This window comes from Alexandromys fortis, unplaced genomic scaffold (genome assembly GCF_014885135.2).
Source record: "Alexandromys fortis isolate MF-2015 unplaced genomic scaffold, M_Fortis_MF-2015_v1.1 scaffold_93, whole genome shotgun sequence".
Classification (NCBI taxonomy): domain Eukaryota; kingdom Metazoa; phylum Chordata; class Mammalia; order Rodentia; family Cricetidae; genus Alexandromys; species Alexandromys fortis.
In genome coordinates this window covers 2,272,271-2,292,450 of record NW_026067970.1, presented here as the reverse complement: position 1 = coordinate 2,292,450, position 20,180 = coordinate 2,272,271, and the positions used below count along the sequence as shown (strand labels likewise).

General features: G+C 45.3%; 1 protein-coding gene across 2 annotated transcripts in view; it reads right to left on the bottom strand.

Annotated features, from left to right (window-relative positions):
• Positions 1–742: 742 nt before the first annotated feature.
• Positions 743–20,180, bottom strand: part of Snx10 (sorting nexin 10) — a 64,223-nt gene continuing 44,785 nt past the window's right edge. For both annotated transcript variants that reach the window (XM_050155489.1, XM_050155488.1), the window contains exons 3-7: positions 13,501–13,587; positions 10,719–10,819; positions 10,260–10,358; positions 2,688–2,900; positions 743–2,237 (exon numbers count right to left, since the gene is read on the bottom strand). In XM_050155489.1, the coding sequence (XP_050011446.1) occupies positions 2,156–2,237; positions 2,688–2,900; positions 10,260–10,358; positions 10,719–10,819; positions 13,501–13,587 (582 nt within the window). In that variant the 3' untranslated portion in view covers positions 743–2,155. The remainder of the gene's footprint in view (positions 2,238–2,687; positions 2,901–10,259; positions 10,359–10,718; positions 10,820–13,500; positions 13,588–20,180) is intronic.

Below are 20,180 nucleotides of genomic sequence, written 5' to 3'. Positions count from 1 at the left end.
TTAAAACAAATTCATAGGATTATGACCTTCCAGATGTAAGGTCTACCCTTGCAGAATTAACCAGGAAAACAGGGTTTTGCTGAAATGTAAATCATAAGGCATCCAGAATTAGCATCACGGAAAGCTTAATTCGCATAAAAGTAGTACTAAATGTCCATCTATTTAGTTACTGTGGAGTTACTTTGTTCTCCTCCAGACCTAAAAATAAAAAACAAAGCAAGTGCCCACTGGAAACTGAAGGTGATTTAAATATCTGGGCCCCCAAAAGCCAGTCTGAAAAGGCAAGTGCTTAGATGTCACACAGCTACCGCAGGGAACATACAACTGCCGCAACTGTCAAATCAAAGTTCTTCAGTCAAAAATTACCGGGAATTTTAAAAACACTGAATTTAGGTCTGAGACTGTAGAAATTATTCTGTTACGTAAAATAAGTGATCCAACAACATTTTTGTTCCATGTTTAATGTGAAAACAATGACGTCATGAAGTTTACAGAGCAAATATTAAGCATCACTCAATATTAACTTCAATGATTACATCATCTCATCAATAAATAGTAGGGTAACTGGTGGCATGGTATATGCTTTTCAAAGATGGTGTAAACCATAAATGCTGCAAATTCACAACTACTGAGGAGTGGGAATCGCCCTAGAACTTCCCATGCAGCGAGAGAAACAGCTGCTAAATCTTCCTGCATTAAATTAATATTAGAGGACAAGATCGAAGACACTGAACAGAAAACACAAGTTCACAGAAGTTTAATGTTTCACATGGGATTTTAAAAAAGGAGAAAGTATAAAGAAATCATCTTACGCCAAATTTAATGTTTCTGTTTCTTTTTCGCCAGTTCTCTGAGACAAGCATTTCCAAGGACAACTCACTAACTTTTGATTAGCACAATAACTACTAAACACCCAATGTAAATGGCTGCTTGTTGCAGCCGCTTTTGCTCCTAGCGGGAGTGGGAGTGGGAGAAAGCAACACGTCATCTGTCTCACTTGGGGGGAGATACCTTCTTTCAGCTCCTTTTCATCCGCAGGGAGGACTTAGCTAACTATCCAGGAAAAATGCTGCTTTTCTGAAACTGGAAGCTCTCAGTGGACCCAAGACATCCTATCTTTGGGCCACAAAGAGAGAGACAGAAAGAGAAAGAGAGAGAACTATTCTATTCAAATTAAGCCAACCTTAAAAGAAAGGGCTTCTAAAACACCGATATGAGCTCTGACATTAGCAACCTGACTTTCACTCCAAAATTATTGAAATAGTTATGGGTAAAATTAATTTAGTTCTTATAAATACCTGCTTTTAACTTAAAAATTTGTAGTGAGGAGCCCCCCACTGGCAAAAGTTACGTGATTTTTTAATGCACATTTTTAAAATGTCAGAACATAAATCATAAGCTATGATTCTAACTACACAATGGTAAAATGACTTGTTGCCAGAAGCCATGTTTAAGCTGATTTTGGACAGTGAAAGTGTATTTCTAAATCTACGAACGGCAAATCTAAGCAAAATTACGAACACTTCTATGTTTTCCCTAAGATGTAAACATTATTTTAGTACGTCTTTATTTGTAAGACATAGTCTCCATTAACATGTGAAATACTATATGGGAAAGTTTAAATACTCTTAAATAATTTACTCAAACACCCCAAGGCAAAGCATTTTCCAGAGTAGAGGTCAGTCTCCACAGAACAAGAGCCACGTGCCAAAGAGGCAGTGTGCTGTGCAGGGACTCTGTACCCTGGCTCCAGTCACACACTGTTTACCATGACTTCCCCATTGCCACCGCAAAGATGCTCTGTCTTGGTGTTAAAGGCTACTGATACACCTAGCTCTTTAAAATGCAGCTGAGACCAATTGGATTATGTTTTTATACATACAGCATATAACTCACTTCACTTGAGGGCAGGATCGTATTTACAAGTCTTATATGGCAATAAAGGGTTGAATGGCATTCACAGACCTTACAGCTTTATACAGAAGCCTGGCTACAATTAGACAACATAAAAATACTAGCACTATGAACCCACCACTGTAAGTATTTGACTACCTAGGATAGTGACAGTGGCATTAGGTAAGGATCTACTGTGAGCAAGCGTTCTCTCTGGCTGGGCACGGTGTTGTGCGGAAGGTGGCAGCCCTGGGATTCCCCCTCAGGACTCCTGCAGCGCCGGGCTTGCTTTGCATCCTTGCGAACTGCTGTCATCGCTACTGTGGCCAAGCCCAGAGGAGGAACTGGAAAAGAAGAGAGGGGGAAAATAATAAAAAGAGGAAATTGGTTTTCACAACACACTCAAAGCCTGAGTAACAGAGGGGAACTTTCATTATCTCCAGTCACAAAGAGAGACAGGAAATTTGGACTTTTAATTAGCCATTTGGAGTGCAGTTGGATATTTTTTTAGCTAGATAATTTAAACGCGAATAATTCAAGTCTGACTAAATGAAAGTCACATAATCAGAATGCAGATAATTGAATTTCTGCTGCATTCATTAATTCAGTGTGGAGGTGTGTGTGAAGACCACTATGATGAGCTGTCACAGCTCAATAAAATCTCAGTCAATTAATTTTTTCATTATCTTAGTATTACATCAACAAAAAGCAAAACGTGTATCTATCTATGTGCATGCACGCGGACACTGTGCGTTAAATAAATATGTCTGTTGAGCCCACGTGCAAAGGAATACCTTTCTGAATCGTAATCTACGTCATTGTCTTTTTTCCCCTCTTCATCTTCTTCAGGGAACCGTCTATTCATCAAGGCGAACTTGTGAATTGCTTCTTCCACCGAGTACTTGGTCTGCCCGGAAACACACGCTTCAATGTCCTCGGAGTTCAGATGGCTCTGCAGGAAGAGGTGGAGGCTGCTATCGGAAAGCAAAAGTGCGTTCTGCAGGACTCTGTATGCAAAAGAAAAAGAGAGGAAAGAAAGCAGTTGATGAGCAGGCGTGGGCAGAGACCGGGTAGAAGACAGGAAACCCTTACCACGGTGCTCCTGATCTCTCCACTCTGAGAACTTTGCCCCGACGCTGGCCTCTGCCCACCAACGAGATAAAAACATATGCTAACTTTTTCCTTGACTATTTGGAATCTTAGGTGAGTAAGAACGTGACGCTGATGGCTAAGGACATCTGTTAAAAGAATAACTGCAAGGACATTTCTCCAATTTAACCATCTGTTAAGACCATGTGGATTAATTATGGAAATATTTTGCTGATACAGTTAGAGAATTTTATTCTGCTTTTAAAAATGGATGGCCAGCAGCGTGTCAGTGCCGCAGTCTTTACTGGATCAGCTGTCATGAAACATCCAAACTTTCAGCTACTGTTAAACTTATACGGAAAGGCACACTCCACACTAAAACTTACTTACTCCTCGGCACACTCCACACTAAAACTTCAGCAGTGACCGCTTTACCCAGGGACATGTTCACAAGGGCTCCTTTCAGGTGGCTTTTCTAACAACCTAAATTTAACTAGAAACTTCTGCAGGATCTTCAAGAGCAATGCATCTCTTGCCAAAATAAGCAACCAAGTAATTTCAATCCCAAACCTTTATCCCACGGAGTTCACACTGGTGGTTCAGCAGGACAGACTGACGCGGATGAGAAAGAAGTTTCAACTAAAGCATCCGGACCCGGCGGAGGGTTAGACACCGGCCCAGCAGCAGGAAGCTGGCATGGTCATATGCGTGTTCTCAGCCGAGCATATGCTTTTCTGGGGTGCCACGGAATAGGAAACCAAGCCAGTGCCCCCCTCACACTTAAATAAAAACTGGCTTTTCATCTTTTGAGCTAATATCTTTGACATATGATAACTGAGTCTCCAGTAACTGTTCAGTGGTGACATTACAGGAGATACTAGGGCCAGGATCTAGGAAAGGGGGAAACACTACAACCCACGCGTCATTTTGCCCAACATGGGATTTTTCTCATTCACAGACTATGAAAACCAGACCATACATTTCAGACCAAATGAGCCTTGCTTTATATCTTGTATGTTTAAACAAATGATCAGAAAAAAAAATTCCTTTCTGGCCATTAATAGCAATTTTGTTAAATACCAAGGGCATCACAATAGCTCATTCCTTTCTTCCAGATAACACAATTACTTCTTGAGGAAGGCAAATGTCTACAGACACACGAAGTCCAGTCCTCCCCTTTGCCTCCACAGACTTACAGATGTAATTCGAGGGGAGGGAGGCTCTTTACTAAGAGCAAAGCAAGACAATTATGCTTTGCAAAGAGAAAATCTCCAGCAAGGACTCTAAGTGCTCAACTCTGCGTGTCCTCTGGCCTGGTCCTCCCGGAAGATGGCCGTACGGCCATCTGCCAAGCAGGAAGAACCTTTGACTGCACTAAGATCTGTCTTCCTCGCTTACAAACGCTTCCCATCCACGTCTAAATAATTCAAATTAGGGAAGCGCTTCATGGCAACAAGCCCCCAAGACAAACTTGGACCCGCTGTGAAGTCTGAGCCGCGTGTTTCCCGTGGCTGCCTGCTGGAAGCTTCCCGCCCGCCATAGGACAAGTGGCTGTTCATAGGATTGTACACACGGCTTTGTTTCTGTTGGAAATGTGTTTTATTTTCTCTATAAAATAATGGGTGATCTCTAAAATTGATTTTAGATGGTTTGAGGCATTACAGCACAGGAGTAATGTGCACTAATGGCAACGATATTGGACACAAATTCATTTTAGCTTTATTTCATGTCTAAAGCAATTCTACTGAGCCTTGAACTGCTCACATGCTGTTATTAACTGGCTGGGCACCTAACACATGGGCACCGCAAACAAAAGTGACCAGAGTGCAGGCTGATGGAGACCTCAAGGCTACCGTCCCTTTTCCTCTGCAATAATTCAATTTCCAATTTGACTGCGCCTTAGTCTCCTTAGTTCCCAGTTTTCTGCTGAACACTGCCACCTGGAGGACAAAGAGTAAAAAGCCAGAGAACAGGCCACCCCATTCAATAGAAAGAGGGGTAAAAGTGGGGGACACCACCCTGAATACTCACACCCACAGGGCCCTGAGAGAGTTCAAAACCAGTACGCCTACTAAGTTTGGTTTTATTTTTTTTAGTTTTTGGGTCTTGATAGCTAAGTTTAGACCACCAGGACTGTACAGGTATGAATTTGAAACAAAAAACTACTTTAATATATTTTGTTTTCATTTTGTGGTCAAATAGCTTACACTGTAAAATTTAGAATGCAAATCTTAAGAGTCTGGAGTGGTGGGGCTCACCTATAATCACTTAGGAGGCCGAGGCAGGAGAATTAAGAGTTCCAAGCTAGCCAGAACAACATTGTGAGACCATCTCAAGTAATAATAAATTTTAAAGTATATTTTAAATTTAAAAGATGCAACCTCTAGTTGGGCAATGGTGGCACACGCCTGTAATCCCAGCACTCAGGAGTTAGAGACAGGTGAATCTCTGTGAGTCAGAAGCTTCCATAAAAATAAATGTCTAGGTGGCTGTGGTGGCGCACACTTTTAATTCCAGCAGTAGGGGGCAGTAGTGAGCAGAGGCGGGCAGAGTTTTGTGGGTTCAAAGCCAGCCTGGTCTACCTACAGCTTGAGTTCTCCGACAACCAGCCCTACCTACATATTGAGACCCCCCCCAAAAAATAAAATAAAATAAATATATTATTTTCAAGCCTTTATAGTGGGAGTTTTAACAAAGCAGCCTATAGAATGTCAAAGGGATTTCTGAAAACATATTTACAATGCAAGTCGAAGTTGCTTTCCCCCTACTCCCCCCCCCCTCCTACAATGCTAGAGAAAGCAAGGCCTGCTTTCCCCTTCACTGGACACAGTGAAGTCTGGTTTTTCCTTAATGTGATTTTACTAAGCATATTATACAGTGGTTCAGCTGAAGAACAGCTACGGTACACAAAATCATGGAATTCTACAGATGCCCTGGATATTCTGAACTCAGGTGAATGCGCTCTATACACATCTGGAAAGTACACGGAAGGTTAGCTGTTGGGGAAAAGGAAAAGCTAACTCGGCCTCTTTACTTGTTTCCATGAGAGAAATAAATTAAACCTACAAATATTCATTGAAAGATATTCATAATCTATGCTGTGGTGCCCTCTATTGAACATAGAGATTTATAAATAAAAAAAAAACACCTGTGTATGTGTTTGTCTCTCTCTGTGTATTTGTGTGTGTGCCTACATGTGTGGGTCTTTTGTTTTTAAAAAAAAACAAACAACTTTCTCACCACAGCCATTACATCATCAACTCAAGGTCAGCCTGGGCTGTCCCAAAACAACGATGAAAAATGAATTAAAATGATATAAAAACACAATAGAAAGTCTAAACTGTGGTTGTGTGTGCTGTCGCTGGGACGCCTTCTGCAAAGAGGGGTCAGCTCAGGCGGGGCCTCACGCAGACCTCGTACCTCTATAACTCTGTCTCCGCTACGATGGCAGGAGCTTACAACTAAGAATTAGGAAGATACAAGAGGAAAATGACAGCCACAAGGGAAAATGAATGTCTGAAAATCTCACAGCCACACTGACCAGCTCAGCTTGCTGTGGCTGCTCTGCTGATATAAACGCAGCAGTTCCTAGAGCACAGGACGCCTGTGTTCCAAGGGTGGCATGGATGGATGGGCTACAATCCCAACCTTGCAAGGCTAGTAAGCTCTGAAACAAAGCACCTGCAGCATCCAGCGTGTACAAGATCAACACGTGATCTTCTCCGGCCACCAGAGAAACGAACTCAGTGTCGGGCAGAATATGTATGGTGTTCATACTGAGTACACATTATTACACAAATAACCTAGACATTTTGTTTTACATTATACACTGTACATATGCAGAAATATTTTTTGCTTTCATGGCATCTTAACAACTTCAAAATGTATATACATATCAAAATGTTTAAATCTATGCTTCGAGTCTGTAACCAGCCCATGCCACATTTTAATGTTATGGATTCTAGAGGCCTTCCACCAAACCAGGGGTCAGCTATGGATGGATGGGGGACCAGTGATGCCTCAGAGAACGCTGAGGTGCAGTCAGGCACCGTCCTGAAGCGTCCATCTCACCCAGCTGCCCTAGGTAGTATAGGGCTGACTGGAGGAGGGGCACCAGGGGCGAAGCCATGGATGGCTGCTACTGGTGCCCGAACTGGACCCAACAGGAGCTGCACAGACGTGACTCAGAAAGGAGGGCTGGAGGGAGGGGGGGTGCGTACATGCCACAGCACACAGCACATGGTTCAGGACACATCCTGCAAGGAACAACTTGCTGGAGTGTGTTCTCTCCTTCACCCCCAGGGTTCTGGGGATCAAACTCAGGCTGTTTTTTTATTTTTATTTTTTTAAATTAGATTTATTCCATTTTGTGTGTGCTTTGCCTACACACATGTATGGGCACCATATGTGTGCTTGGTACTCATGGAGATCAGAAGAACGTTAACAGAGCCCCTAGAACTACAGTCATGGATGGTTGTGAACCACCATGTGGTTGCTAAGAAACAAATGCTGGGTCCTCTGCAATAGCAGCAAGTGCTCTCAACCACTGAGCTGCCTCTCTAGCCCCCTCCCACTTCATTTTCAATGTGAAACTAACTCATTAGAAACAAATGTTCCCACAAAATAAACAGTATCCCAGGAAAGCTATCTGCTCCATGATTTGATCCTCCAGTGGCTGTTCATATCTGTTGCTTTAAATTTAAGACTTACTTATTTTCACTTTACGTGTTTGAGTATTTGGTCTACCTGTGTACGTGTGCACCATATAGGTGCACATGTGCATACCTGGTGCCTAAGGAGGCCAGAAGTGGCTTTGAATCCCAGAACTAGAGATTCAGAGGGTTGTAAGCTGCCACACTGGTACTGGGAACTGAACCTGGGTCCTCTGGAAAATTATCACATGCTCTTAACTACTGACCCATCCCTCTAGCTCCCAGATCAAATTTGAATTAATTCAGCGCTCCCAGTGAGAGTGGAAGCGTCTCGGGACAAACAACGTGTATGCACTCCATCTGTGCCTGCAGCTGGGCACACAGCTGGTGGACGGAGGGTCAGCGTGTGTCATTCAGAGTCCTTTCCATGCGGTCAGTTCTCTGACAACACAACCACCAGCTTCAACAGCAATGCACTGGTACACTGCTCCACTCCATGACCAAAGCAACCCAGGGACTCAAAAGAATCAACCCGGGTTTCCTAGCCTGGAAAATATCAAGAGCAGGGACGGATGGGAGACTTACACCCAAGTTCCTTGAGCCCTTGAAGCAGGATACTCCCCACTGTGACATGTGTGTCAAAGCCAGTGAACAGCCAAATGATACATAGTACAAAACACCTCTGCCCTGGTACAATCCCATGGGGGCAGATGTATGGAGACCAACGGTGAAAATACAGTGCTTAAAAACAGTGCACGGAGCAAAACCCTGAAGCTGGGCACGGTGGCACACACCTGTGATCCCAGCAATCCGAACGGACAGTCAGGAGTTCAAGGCCAGAGTAAAGTACACAGTGCTTGAGGCCAGCCTAGGCTACACGAGACCCTGTTTCAAAGGACCAGCGTCAGAGGAATGATCAGTGCCCTGCATTTCACCAGCTCCTGCCCAGGCCTCCCAGGCGGTGGCCAGGCTGCAGGCTTCCCTGGGGGAGCATCCGGAATGAGGCTGCTCTGTAAACACCAGCTACGTGCATCTTAAGGGAGACGCCATTGGCCACCTGGGCACCTTAGAGGCGACAATTAACAGAAAGGAAAAACTGGACAAGTCCTGCCCAGCCCTTTGTTCTGTCACAGTGTAACACCACAAAGAACACTGCGGTCTGAGCTCTTCTCACAGGGATGGCTCTGGTGCCTTCTTTTCCCCTGCCCTCACTCACTTCATAAGCTTCCAGCTTTCCGCGTATCCCCGTGACCTCTTGGAAGGAAAGGCACTGTGTCAATCTAATAGAACTAAGTATTCATATTTATGTGCATACTTAATACCCAGGCCCTTCATAAGTGAGCCATATGGGGAAAGCGGCATGCTGCTTCAGACTAGCTCCGGGTCCTATTTATTTAACTCAAAAGGGGATAATTTCAGATCCCAAAGCCACTAGAAAAGAAGGGACACTCGAGGCCCCTGCCTCTAACTGGTTGGTGCTCACCTGACTCTATCTAGAATATGAAAAAAACAAGCTTACAGCTATTTCAGCCTTGAGTGTGCTAAACTAATACAGATCAACACGTAGACATTAGGTTGCCAGGCAGTGTTGCTGGTGTCCCACAGTCCTTAGCCTACTCAACTGTCTCAGTCCTTATGGGAAAGGACTACCACTGTCCCATTTTATAGGTGGGACAATAGAGACACAGGGAAAGTAAAAGGCTTGCCTAGCTCCCCGCTAGTGAAGTGGCAGATGCAAGATTTGAACCTCAGTAGTCTAGCTTCAGTCTCTGGTCCAGCCACTGAGGGGCAAGGCTCCCATCCTGGCATTCCAGAGAGCGGATGAGACAGGGAGATCCTAGCGGGAAGGACTCGGCAGCTCATCACAGAAATCCAGGATCAACATACTGAGACTACTAGACAACACATGCAAGGACAGACCATCCTCTGCAAAGAAGAGTAAGGCCATTTGGTCAGGGAAGGGCCAGGCAGTGTTGCTGGTGCCCCAGTCCTTAGCCTACTCAACTGTCTCCGTCCTTGTGAGGGAAGGACCACCACTGCCCCATTATATAGGTGGGACAATAGAGACACAGAGAAAGTGCCTAGAACAGACAAGTCTGGCTTGTCGGGGCTAACTGCTGCAAATAGGGCCGGCTTTAAGGACGTGCTTGTTTTAAGTAATATGGCAGACTTATTTCCTAAGAAACGTTACTCCTGTCAGCCAGCTTCCTGAGGAACTTGAACCTGCTTTATTTCTGTTGCTGCTTCCTTTGGGTTTGTTGTTATTATTGTTGTTTTAGGGTAGGAGAGTATTTCTTTGACATGGACTGGCCTGAAACCCACTGCGAAGCCTGGGTTGGCCTCAAATTCGCAGAAATCCTCCTGCCTCAACCTCATGGGTGCTTCCATTAGAAGTGTAAGCTGCCACTGTATCTACTCTTAAGAGACCATGTGTTTATTCTGACTCAGCCGCCCATTGTTTCTAGAAGGCTCCATTCACGCCTGCACCATTCCATGTGAACCACAAGGTGGCACTCTAATACAGGATATGAGCATATGAGGCCCACAGGCCAGCAGCATCTCAGAGCAGAGAGAACCCATGTTCTCTCTGCCTGCACCCCAGCCTGGTTACAGACCCTCACTTACTTTCTGAGGAAATCCTCCAAGCCCTGACGACGCTGGTCAACGTGCTGGCGATTGTTCATGTTGAAAAACAGGTTCTTAGATGGAAGTTCTGGTAATTCTCTGATGAGAAAGAAAAAAATTAATCAGCAAATCAAGATGACTCGGCTGCAGAAATCCCTCAAACTGAAGGCACCTCACGCATGGTAATAATTATCACACGATTATCACATAACTATTGCTGTATAATATTGACTTAAAGGAAAACCTGTCTTAAAGCAATTCTGGGGCCGTTGGTGATTAATATTCATAAAAGCTGGTAGAGTCACGTGACGGATTTTAACTTCAGATGCAGTAGGCACAGAAGTCACCAGAGGAAGCGAATCTGTGGCCTGTCCTTACCTCGCGCATTTTAACGCTAACAACTTTCAGTTCTAGGCTATCACAGACAGATCGCCGTACTTTAACCCATCAGCCACTTACACCAGCAATGCATTGCTTTGGAGTCTTTGCCGCAGCCACACGAATTCTCGGTACCTTCTTCGTACACAAGATGTTTTCATTGTAAAACACATGCTATTCGTCTGTGCAGAAACAGAAAAACATGAGGCTCACCTACGGGGAAAAGCACTCATGTAACTCACAATACGGTGCTCACTCCAAAGAGGATGCAACCATGCCACATTAGTTCCATGTATGTGGGCATTGTGCGGTCTTGCCCGTAACTCACCAGTCTTGGGCCTGAAGAAGCCACAGTGACGTAAATGAGTAGTGTTATCTTTGGGTGGGACGGCCACACCCTGACCAGAAACCTGAAGGAAATCTGAGCTCTCCTAACTACAAGCATTGTTTCCAAAGATTAGGAAACAAATTCTGGTGGGGTTGGTAGCCCACACTGTCATCTCAGACTCAGGGGGCTGAAGCAGGAGGGCCGGGAGTTCAAATCCACCCTGGGCTAGGAAGTGAGTACCTATCTTGATAAACACACACACCCTAAATGCACAGGGACATTTTTAACGGCGTCCCAAAGCCTTTACAGATAAGAGTTGACCTCCCACAGCCCTTCAAAAGGCTTTGCAGACATCTACATCTCAACAGGAATGCCACTGGGGATCCTGAAGCCATTGCTCAACCAGACAACATTTCCCATCCTCCTGGACAATGAGCGAGGTGGAAAGCAGTCGAGCCCCATTCAGCTTCAGTTCCATGACAGACAGACATAAATGTCAGCCCGGGTTCTACTCCAGGAAAGTGACATCAGCTCTAGTTTCCTGAGTGGGAAGTCAGGGTGGATACGAAGATGGACAAAAAGCACCTGGGAAGTACAGTGAACACTATTAGTGACTAGCTGTCTGCTTCCCTGGAGCAGCCCTGAGACAGGTCCAGAGTCCCCAGCCTAAGCTAAACAACGTCCCTCCTTTGGGTACACAGATGAGTAAACAGTCTCCTCAGGGTGAACTGCAGAGCTGACAAACCTTGTGTCTTCAACACACAAGGTCATCTTGTGTGTGTGTGTCCTGAGCGTAAGTCTGTGCATCACATGCATGCAAGGAGCTTGGGGACGTCAGAAAAGGAGCTTGATCCCCTAAAACTGGAGCTACAGCTGCTATGAGCAGCCTTGGACTGCCAAGACCCAAACTCCCGAAGTGCGTGCTCAGAACTGCTGAGCCTTCTCTCCAGCCCAAACACCTGCTCTTATATTTTCATAGAGAATGGATCCTTGGTCTGAGCTTTTGAGTAAAAACAAAAGCAAAATAACAATTTATACAGCGCTGGGCAATGGTTTCAGGCAAGTTTTGGGACAGCCAGGGCTACACAGGGAAACCCTGTTTAAAACAAACAAACAAACAAACAAGCTGGTGGTGGTGGCGTATGCATTTAATCCCAGCACTCGGGAGGCAGGGGCAGGTGGATCTCTGTGAGTTCGAGGCCAGCCTGGTCTACAAGAGCTAGTTTCAGGACAGGCTCCTAGGTACAGAGAAACCCTGCCTAGAAAAAAAACAAAACAAAACAAAACAGCAAAAGCAAACAACTTATACTATACAGTGGTGGCTTCAAAAATAACTGAGAAGCAAGAAAAGGGGAGGGAAAGAAGCCGCTCAACTTTCGCCTTATTTTCTACACTGGGGACTCTCAAAAGAAAAAAATTTGAGTGGCGTTCGGATTTCTAGTGTGATTCCATCATCCCAATGACACTGAATGACGGCTGCATGTTTCTTCACATGCACATGTAGATACGGCAGACCTGGACCTGGTCAGACAACAAAGTGAGCCTCTTCAAGGCCAGCATCTGGGGCCAGTCTTTCCCAGCGGTCTCAGGGGTTCATTTGCGTCCTTTCTAAGCTGCCCTGCATCCACCGCAGCCACAGCTGCAGGACAGCTGGCGCAGGACGTCCTCCGTGGGGCCCCACGGAGGACAGGTGTGCTGACCTTGCTCGAGAGGAGCAGAGCAGGCTCCACACCAGCCGGGCATTTCAGGAGCTTGTGGCTCAGGATTGTTTCCACTGGGGAACGTCACTGCTGGCTGCTCACTCTGTGCTATGACTTCAAACCTAGACTAAGGCAAACTAACTGTACATCTTCATTCCCAAAATTTCTGACTCTCTATATAAAACAGAACAAAACATAATGGCACATATGAAAAAATGTTATCATGAAAACCAATACCTTGTATTAATCTAAAATGGCTAATACATCTCCCTTCCCCCCAAATTCTATGTCCTCTCAAGACTTACGATTTATTAAACAATATATTATCTTGAGATATAATATCACAATGAAATGTCATTGATGAGTTATACTCTTTAATCATTAATTTTTTTAAGTATTCACATCTCCGTAAGTAAAGGTAATAAACATTAAAATCTTAATAGTTTTTTTTTTTTAAAAAAACTAGTAAAATTTGAGCTTCCAATAAGCAATTCTTCAATGTTAAGAATTATTTTACGGCTTCATTTGTATACAAGCTTAGCTGGAATCATCTCAATTCAGTTCTTTGAATTAAATTTTTTTAATTAGTTATTTTGATTTTCAAGACAGGGTTTCTCTGTAGCTTTGGAGCCTGTCCTGGAACTAGCTCTTGTAGACCAGGCTGGCCTCGAACTCACAGAGATCTGGCTGCCTCTGCCTCCCGAGTGCTGGGATTAAAGGCGTGCGCCACCACTGCCCAGGTGAATTAAATCTTTTTGTTCTAGTTCTTAGCGTCATTGTATCATATAAAACACTCACCACCTAAAACCCCACTTCCTACTGACTGCATACTCACGTGGATGCATATCTCATAGTCGATATAGGAATGCCAAAAGTCCTCCTTCTGAATCCTGGGGTCGCGGACCCAGACGCTGACAAACTCCTGTGAGGGCATAGTGAACGAAGAACAGGGTCAGGACTTGACAAAGGCTGCAAGGAGCTGGGAGGACAGAACTGGAAGTGGCAGCCAGGGCGCTCGCTGGCCCTCAGAAAATGAGAAGTAGAGACCATGAATCAGGTGTCACCAGAGTCCACAGAACACTTCATCCACACACGGAAATTTTAAATAATGCGAAACTGACGGAGAGTGCCCAGTGTTGCTGGTATCTAAAGACGGCCAAGACAGAGTCCAAAACCAATTTTTTTTTTTCGAGACAGGGTTTCTCTGTGGTTTGGGGGCCTGTCCTGGAACTAGCTCTTGTAGACCGTGCTGGCCTCGAACTCACAGAGGTCCGCCTGCCTCTGCCTCCCAAGTGCTAGGATTAAAGGCATGTGCCACCACAACCTGGCCAAAACTGATTCTTAATACTTGGTTGTGAAAACTAAGCTTTTGTTTGTCTCAGCTTTTCAATGCAGTATTTATGTCATCTCAAATATCTATAATCTGGGTCCAAAACAACAAAATAAATTAGCAACACACACACACACACACACACATGCACACACAAATTGTGAATAGTTCTGTTTGCTTGTTTTTAAGATAGCAACAGTGAAAGAAAGGAGCTGGAGAGATGGCCCTGCGGTTGAGGGCACTCATTGCTCTTCCAGAGGACTAGGGTTCAATTTCCAGAATCCACACGGGAACTCCAGTTCCCGGGGGCTCTGCAGTCCTCTTCTGGCCTTCCTGGGTACTACATACATGTGGTGCAGACATTCAGTTGAGTGTTTTCCGTTGTAAGAGTTGCCATGAGCCAGCATGGTGGCACATGCCTTTAATCCCAGCACTCAGGAGGCAGAAGCCTGCAGATCTCTGTGAGTTCAAGGCCAGCCTGGTCTACAGAGCAAGTTCCAAGAAAGCCAGAGTGTTATACAGGGGGGGAAAAAAAACACAAAGATTTTTAACTTTTTTAAACAAAAGAGGAAGGCAAGCCAGGGTTTGGACAGACCTCCATACTGTTGTACAGACAATAAACAAGAGGTTTTCTTCAATCCATAAGCATTAAAGTAGACCATGTTCCCTGCCAGTAACATTGTGCCCAGCAAAACTTGTCTTAGAAGGCAGCATGGCCTCTGACCCTGCATTTGACACCCTTTCTCATCGGGTGTCCTCACCTAGGGACTATGAATGCACATCCCAAGAGGCTTATCTTTAAATGTTCCCACTGTGCTTATCTGCCCCCCACCCCACTCTTTGGATGTTTGGTTCAGCTCAGGACACAGTCTCATGCTTCAGCCCAGGCTGGCCTGGAACTACGTAGCCCAAGCTAGCCTTGAACCCAGCAATCTTCCCACCTCAACCTCTCTAGAGCCGGGATTCCGGTCTGATCCACCACACTTGCCTCCTTTGGTATTCCTCATTCAGTCTTATCACATGACCCAGGCTGGCCTTGAACTCATGATTTTCCGGCCTCTGTCACACATTTTCAAAATCATTCAGAGACAGAATAAGAATCAGGTAACAACATAACAAAGCGCTATACACTTTGGCCATGATATTTGCTTATTTTTTTATTCTGTGTTTTGTGTTTGTTTGACTTTTCTTTGGTACTTTCCACATATATGCAGGTTTTTAAAGATTTATTTTATTTTTAATTATGTGTTGGGGGTGGGAATGTGAAGGACAGCTCAGTGCCCTCGGAGGCCAGAAGGCATCAGCTCCCCTGGAGATGGAGCTACAGGTAGTTTCGAGCCGCTTAGAAACTGAACGCAGGTCCTCTGGCAAGAATGGTAGCACTACCAGACGGTGGTGGCGCACGCCTTTAATCCCAGCACTTGGGAGGCAGAGGCAGGCGGATCTCTGTGAGTTCAAGACCAGCCTAGTCTACAGAGTGAATTCTAAAACAGCCAGGATTACAGAGAGAGACCCTGTCTTGAAAAACCAAAAAGGAAAAAAAAATAGTAATAATCATATGCACTTTTAATCCCTGCGCCATCTCTCCTGCCCCCACAAGTGATTTTCAATCAATCCTTAGAGAAGCAATCAATGACTAGAAAGATAAACAGGTTATGGGCAAGTTCTCCTGTGGAACCTCACCTGCTCTCTGGAATTCTTTCCTACTTTTCCTTAATAAATCTGTTTGCTTGGCCAGCAGGAAGGGAGGGAAGGCAGATAGGTTACGGTTCTCAGTCATACTACCCTGAACACATCCAATCTCATCGCATAAGTAGGTTGGGAAGACAAGACCACAGTCTGCAGACCATCCAAGGCTCCCAACCCTGCACATATGGGCTCCATTCTGGTTTTCATGGGCCTTTCTTATATACATACATACACATGTGCATTACATACATTACACATTACATTCATATATTGTGTACATGCATATATTACACATTAACACACACCTTATATTATGTGTTATATACATTGTGTACATGCATATGTTACATACATACATTGTATACAAGCATATGCTGCCTACATACATACATACATAATCATATTTAACTATGCTGATGTACAGATGACTATACTAATGCTTCAGGGCCTTTTTTTGACTCTTCTAATTTTAAAAGAAATTAAACAATTTCACTGGCCCTCAAAAGTAGCGTTGTCCTTGGCGCTGTGCCTAACGGAGGACTTGAGGGATCGCTCCGAGTCACCGTGTCCCGTGGAAGCCACATTCCCACAGAGTTGGCAGAATCAGTTTTCCATGGAAGAGGAAGACATGCCCAGATGAGTCAAACAGACGCCATTATTTCCAACCACTCAACGTCATGCATTAACAGCAGATGGAAAACACAGGCCTGCTATTGAAATGGCGGGTCTTCACACAGAGAAAACCTAGTGGAAGGTGGGCGTGGGGGCTCAGACCTATAACCTCAGCACTCAGGAGGCAGAGGCAGGACTGCCATGAGTTTAGAGCCCATGGCCATACTACACTGAGTTCCAAAGCAGCCAGTCTACAAAGTGAGACTCTGCCTCAAAAACAAACCCACAGCCAAAGAATGGGAAGGAAGGGCAGACACACGAGTCAACAGAGCACACATGTGTGAGCTGGGATATTAACAGGGTGTGTCTGGACAGTGAGCCCTACTGTGACCTGGGATAAAAACAGGGTGTGTCTGGACGGTAAGCCCTACTGTGACCTGGGATAAAAACAGGGTGTGTCTGGACGGTAAGCCCTACTGTCCTGGCACTACCACATATGCCCAACCACACGGCATATCACCAATTCACTATGGCAACCATGTAAGCGGTTCTAAAGTCAATACATAAATGTTTTTCTCGCCCTACTTCTCCCCTGTTGCCCCGTTGCTGGCATACTAACATTGAACAGAAGTTCTAGTTAAAAAACTACAAGTAAATTCTGGCTCGCCCAGCTCCTAAAATTATGAATTCACTAAGCCTTGCCTTCCAGCTCTGGTAGCTGGTAGGTAGATCAAATACAAAACCCCACTGAAAACATCGGGGAATGCCCCATTAATGCTAAACGAATACAAAGCAAATCACACACAGGGAGAAGACTGATCAATGCAGAGCATGAAGCCTTCCCCCACACACTGACGTTATGAAGTAAGAAAATCTAACCAAGCCTTGTGAGTGAGGCAGGGGAAACTATAAACAGTTTCCCAAAAAATAATCGACTTTCAAAAAAGGGGGTGGGGACAAGGAAATCTAACTGGGCCTAGTGATACACACCTATGATCCCAGCACTCAGGTGGAAGAGGCAGCAGGACCATCTCAAATGCAAAGCTAGCCTGGTCTACATAGTAAGTCCCCAGCCAACCAGGGCTAGAAAGTGAAATTTGTCTCTCATCCTCACCATCGTTATCATCAATGGCGTCTACTTCCCTCCAAATCAGGATCTCACTATGTAACCCAGACTAGCTTTGAACTCTAAATCCTGACACAGGCTCCCCAGAACCCACATTTTATTTTTTTTAGTAAAAAATATTGACTTAGGAACTTAGTAACAAACACCCTAATAGTGTAATTGTTTAGTAAAACGTGGCCTTAAGGTTGAACTGTATTCGTCAAACAGGTCCTTCACAATGTGTGCACTGGGACACAGCGCAGCAACAAGCTACGGGAAGGACTCTCCTCCCACCAGGATGGAACCTAATCTTTACCTAGAGGCGAACATGAGAATATTCTAAAGCCATGACAGAATACAGAAATGCATTTGTCCTCATTGTTGTTTTGTTTTGTTTTTTTGAGACAGGGTTTCTCGGTGTAGCCATGGTTATTCTGGAACTCGCTCTGTAGACCAGGCTGGCCTTGAACTCACAGAGATCCACCTGACTGTCTCCCTGAGTGTTGGGACTAAAGTGCGCCACCATCGCCCCAGCGCCCTGGTCATGAGAAACACATATTAAATGCACACCCAGAATGCACCGCAGCACTAAGCGTATATCTACATTCTTTAGCCTGGCTGATGTGTTCACTGGCTAGTTTCTATCAACTTGACATAAACTAAGGCCAACGGGGAGAAGGAACCTTAATAATGGAATTGCCTGCATGTGACTAGCTTGTAGGCATGTCTGGGGACATATTCTTGGTTGACTAATACAGAAGGGTCCAGTCCACTATGGGAGATGCCACTCCTGGGCAGGGGGACCTAGGCCAATTAGAAAAGGCAGCTGAACCAGGTACACATCTTTAATCCCAGTACTTGGGAAGCAGCGGCAGGCGATTCTCTTGAGTTTAAGGTCAGCCTGGTCTACAGAGTGAGTTCCAGGACAGTCAGGGCTGTGACATAGAGAAACCCTGTCTCGACAAAAGAAAGAAAAGAAAGAGAAAAGGCAACTGAAGAAGGACAGGGTTGTGTTTAACAAGGCAGTCAGTTCCTCCATGGCTTCCACTTGAGATCCTGCTTCAACTTCCTACAGTGATGGACAGGATCTGGGAGTTGGAGGTGAAATAAGCCCTTTTCTCCATAAGCTGGTTTTGGTCAGTGTTTTTAGGGTGTTTGTATGTTTGGGTCTAGGGTGGCCTTACACACACACACACACACACACTCACACACTCAACCACCCACATGGCTGGTGATTCCTAGCATTTCATTCCAGTCTAGGCATCTTTGCTCTGTACCAAGTCTCCAGCTTTGACCCTTGACCCACTGAAGTCCCCACACCATTCTGTCCTTCAACTCAGTGCCACCACAGCCCCAGCCAGACTTCTCTGGCTGACTGCTCCAGCACACACTGGTCCACTCTGTATGACAAACCTCCCAAGGAACTTTCTTTTGTGTACCTATACCCTTCCCAATGCAACGCACACCCCACCAAAGGCAGAGCCTCCTAGCACAGAAAGCTAAAGGAACATACAAGGCTCCGTCTTCCAGCTGTTACGGAAGTGGTGACCAGTGCTGAGGAGAGCAGACTCCACGGCTGCCTAAGGTCGGGCAGGGAGCGAGGGCTACGCTGTGTGTGCCCTCATTCGCATCCTTGAACAAGCTGGTCTTCCTGCCTAGATCACTAACATCAGACCATTTTCTTCTTCTTTCTTCTGCTTCCCACCCCAACCTTTCCTTTCTCTCCTTTTGCTCCCTAATCCAATCATCTTTAAACACACCTGAGTCCGCACTCTTCCGCCTCTCCTGGTGTGATTTATTCAACCGTCCTTGAAGCACCTCGTACTCCCTGACTCCCTGGCTCTCCTTGCTGTCCAGCACTAACAAACGGGCCTCCTCTCCTGGAGCCGACCTTAAGCAACCTGGCCTGGCTCTCAAGACATCAACGCCTGGCACCTCCAGTGTACCCACTGACAGTCAGCCAGTCCGTAAGTGCCCGCAGGGATGAGCGAACCGCCTTCAGCGGGGGACACTAAATCCAACTTTAGCTGAAATAAAAACCTCTTCCACCCGGCCTCCTGGACACCGCTTATCATTCCGGAAGGTATTTCATAGATGGCCTCAGGTTTATCTTAATTTCCCAATCCCATCCTCCAAGGGTGCTGCCAATTAACAGCGGAAGGTGACTAGCGCAATGCTGAAGATGTATGAGGGCAAACTGTCTCCGAGCAACCTGAAGAACTTCAGAGACGCCTATTTACATAGAAATAATTGAAAATCACCCTGATGCCCTTAGTCACTTCATCCCTGAAGACTCGCGCCGGGCAGCGATTTGTTAGCCTGGTTGGAGTTAAAATATGTACTGGAACGTCATAAAAGCGCATTTATTTTAAAATATTCCGTAATTCAGATGGGCCTCTCCTCCCCCACCCTGCAATTAGTAGGAATTAGTGAAGTTTCAACACACTTCCAGCCATGAACAGCACGCCCAGACAGCCGAGGTTCACCTATAATCTCTTAATTAGAGGCATCCCTCACGACCTGCCCACCATCCCTCACGCGGATGCTGGCAAGCTGTCGGCCACAAAGGACAGCCCCATGTCCCATACCTGGAATCCCATGGATTTCCTATGGAAATGGCTTCCAAAGCCGCTGTTAGTCAATTTAATGACCTTATTAAACACTTTAATGGCTTCTTGGGCCTAATGACTGTATCTACTATGAAAGGAACGCCAGGAGGAGTAGAATTAAAAATTTAAAGTAACGGATCCCTCCTGCACTCCATGAGAAAACAGGCCAT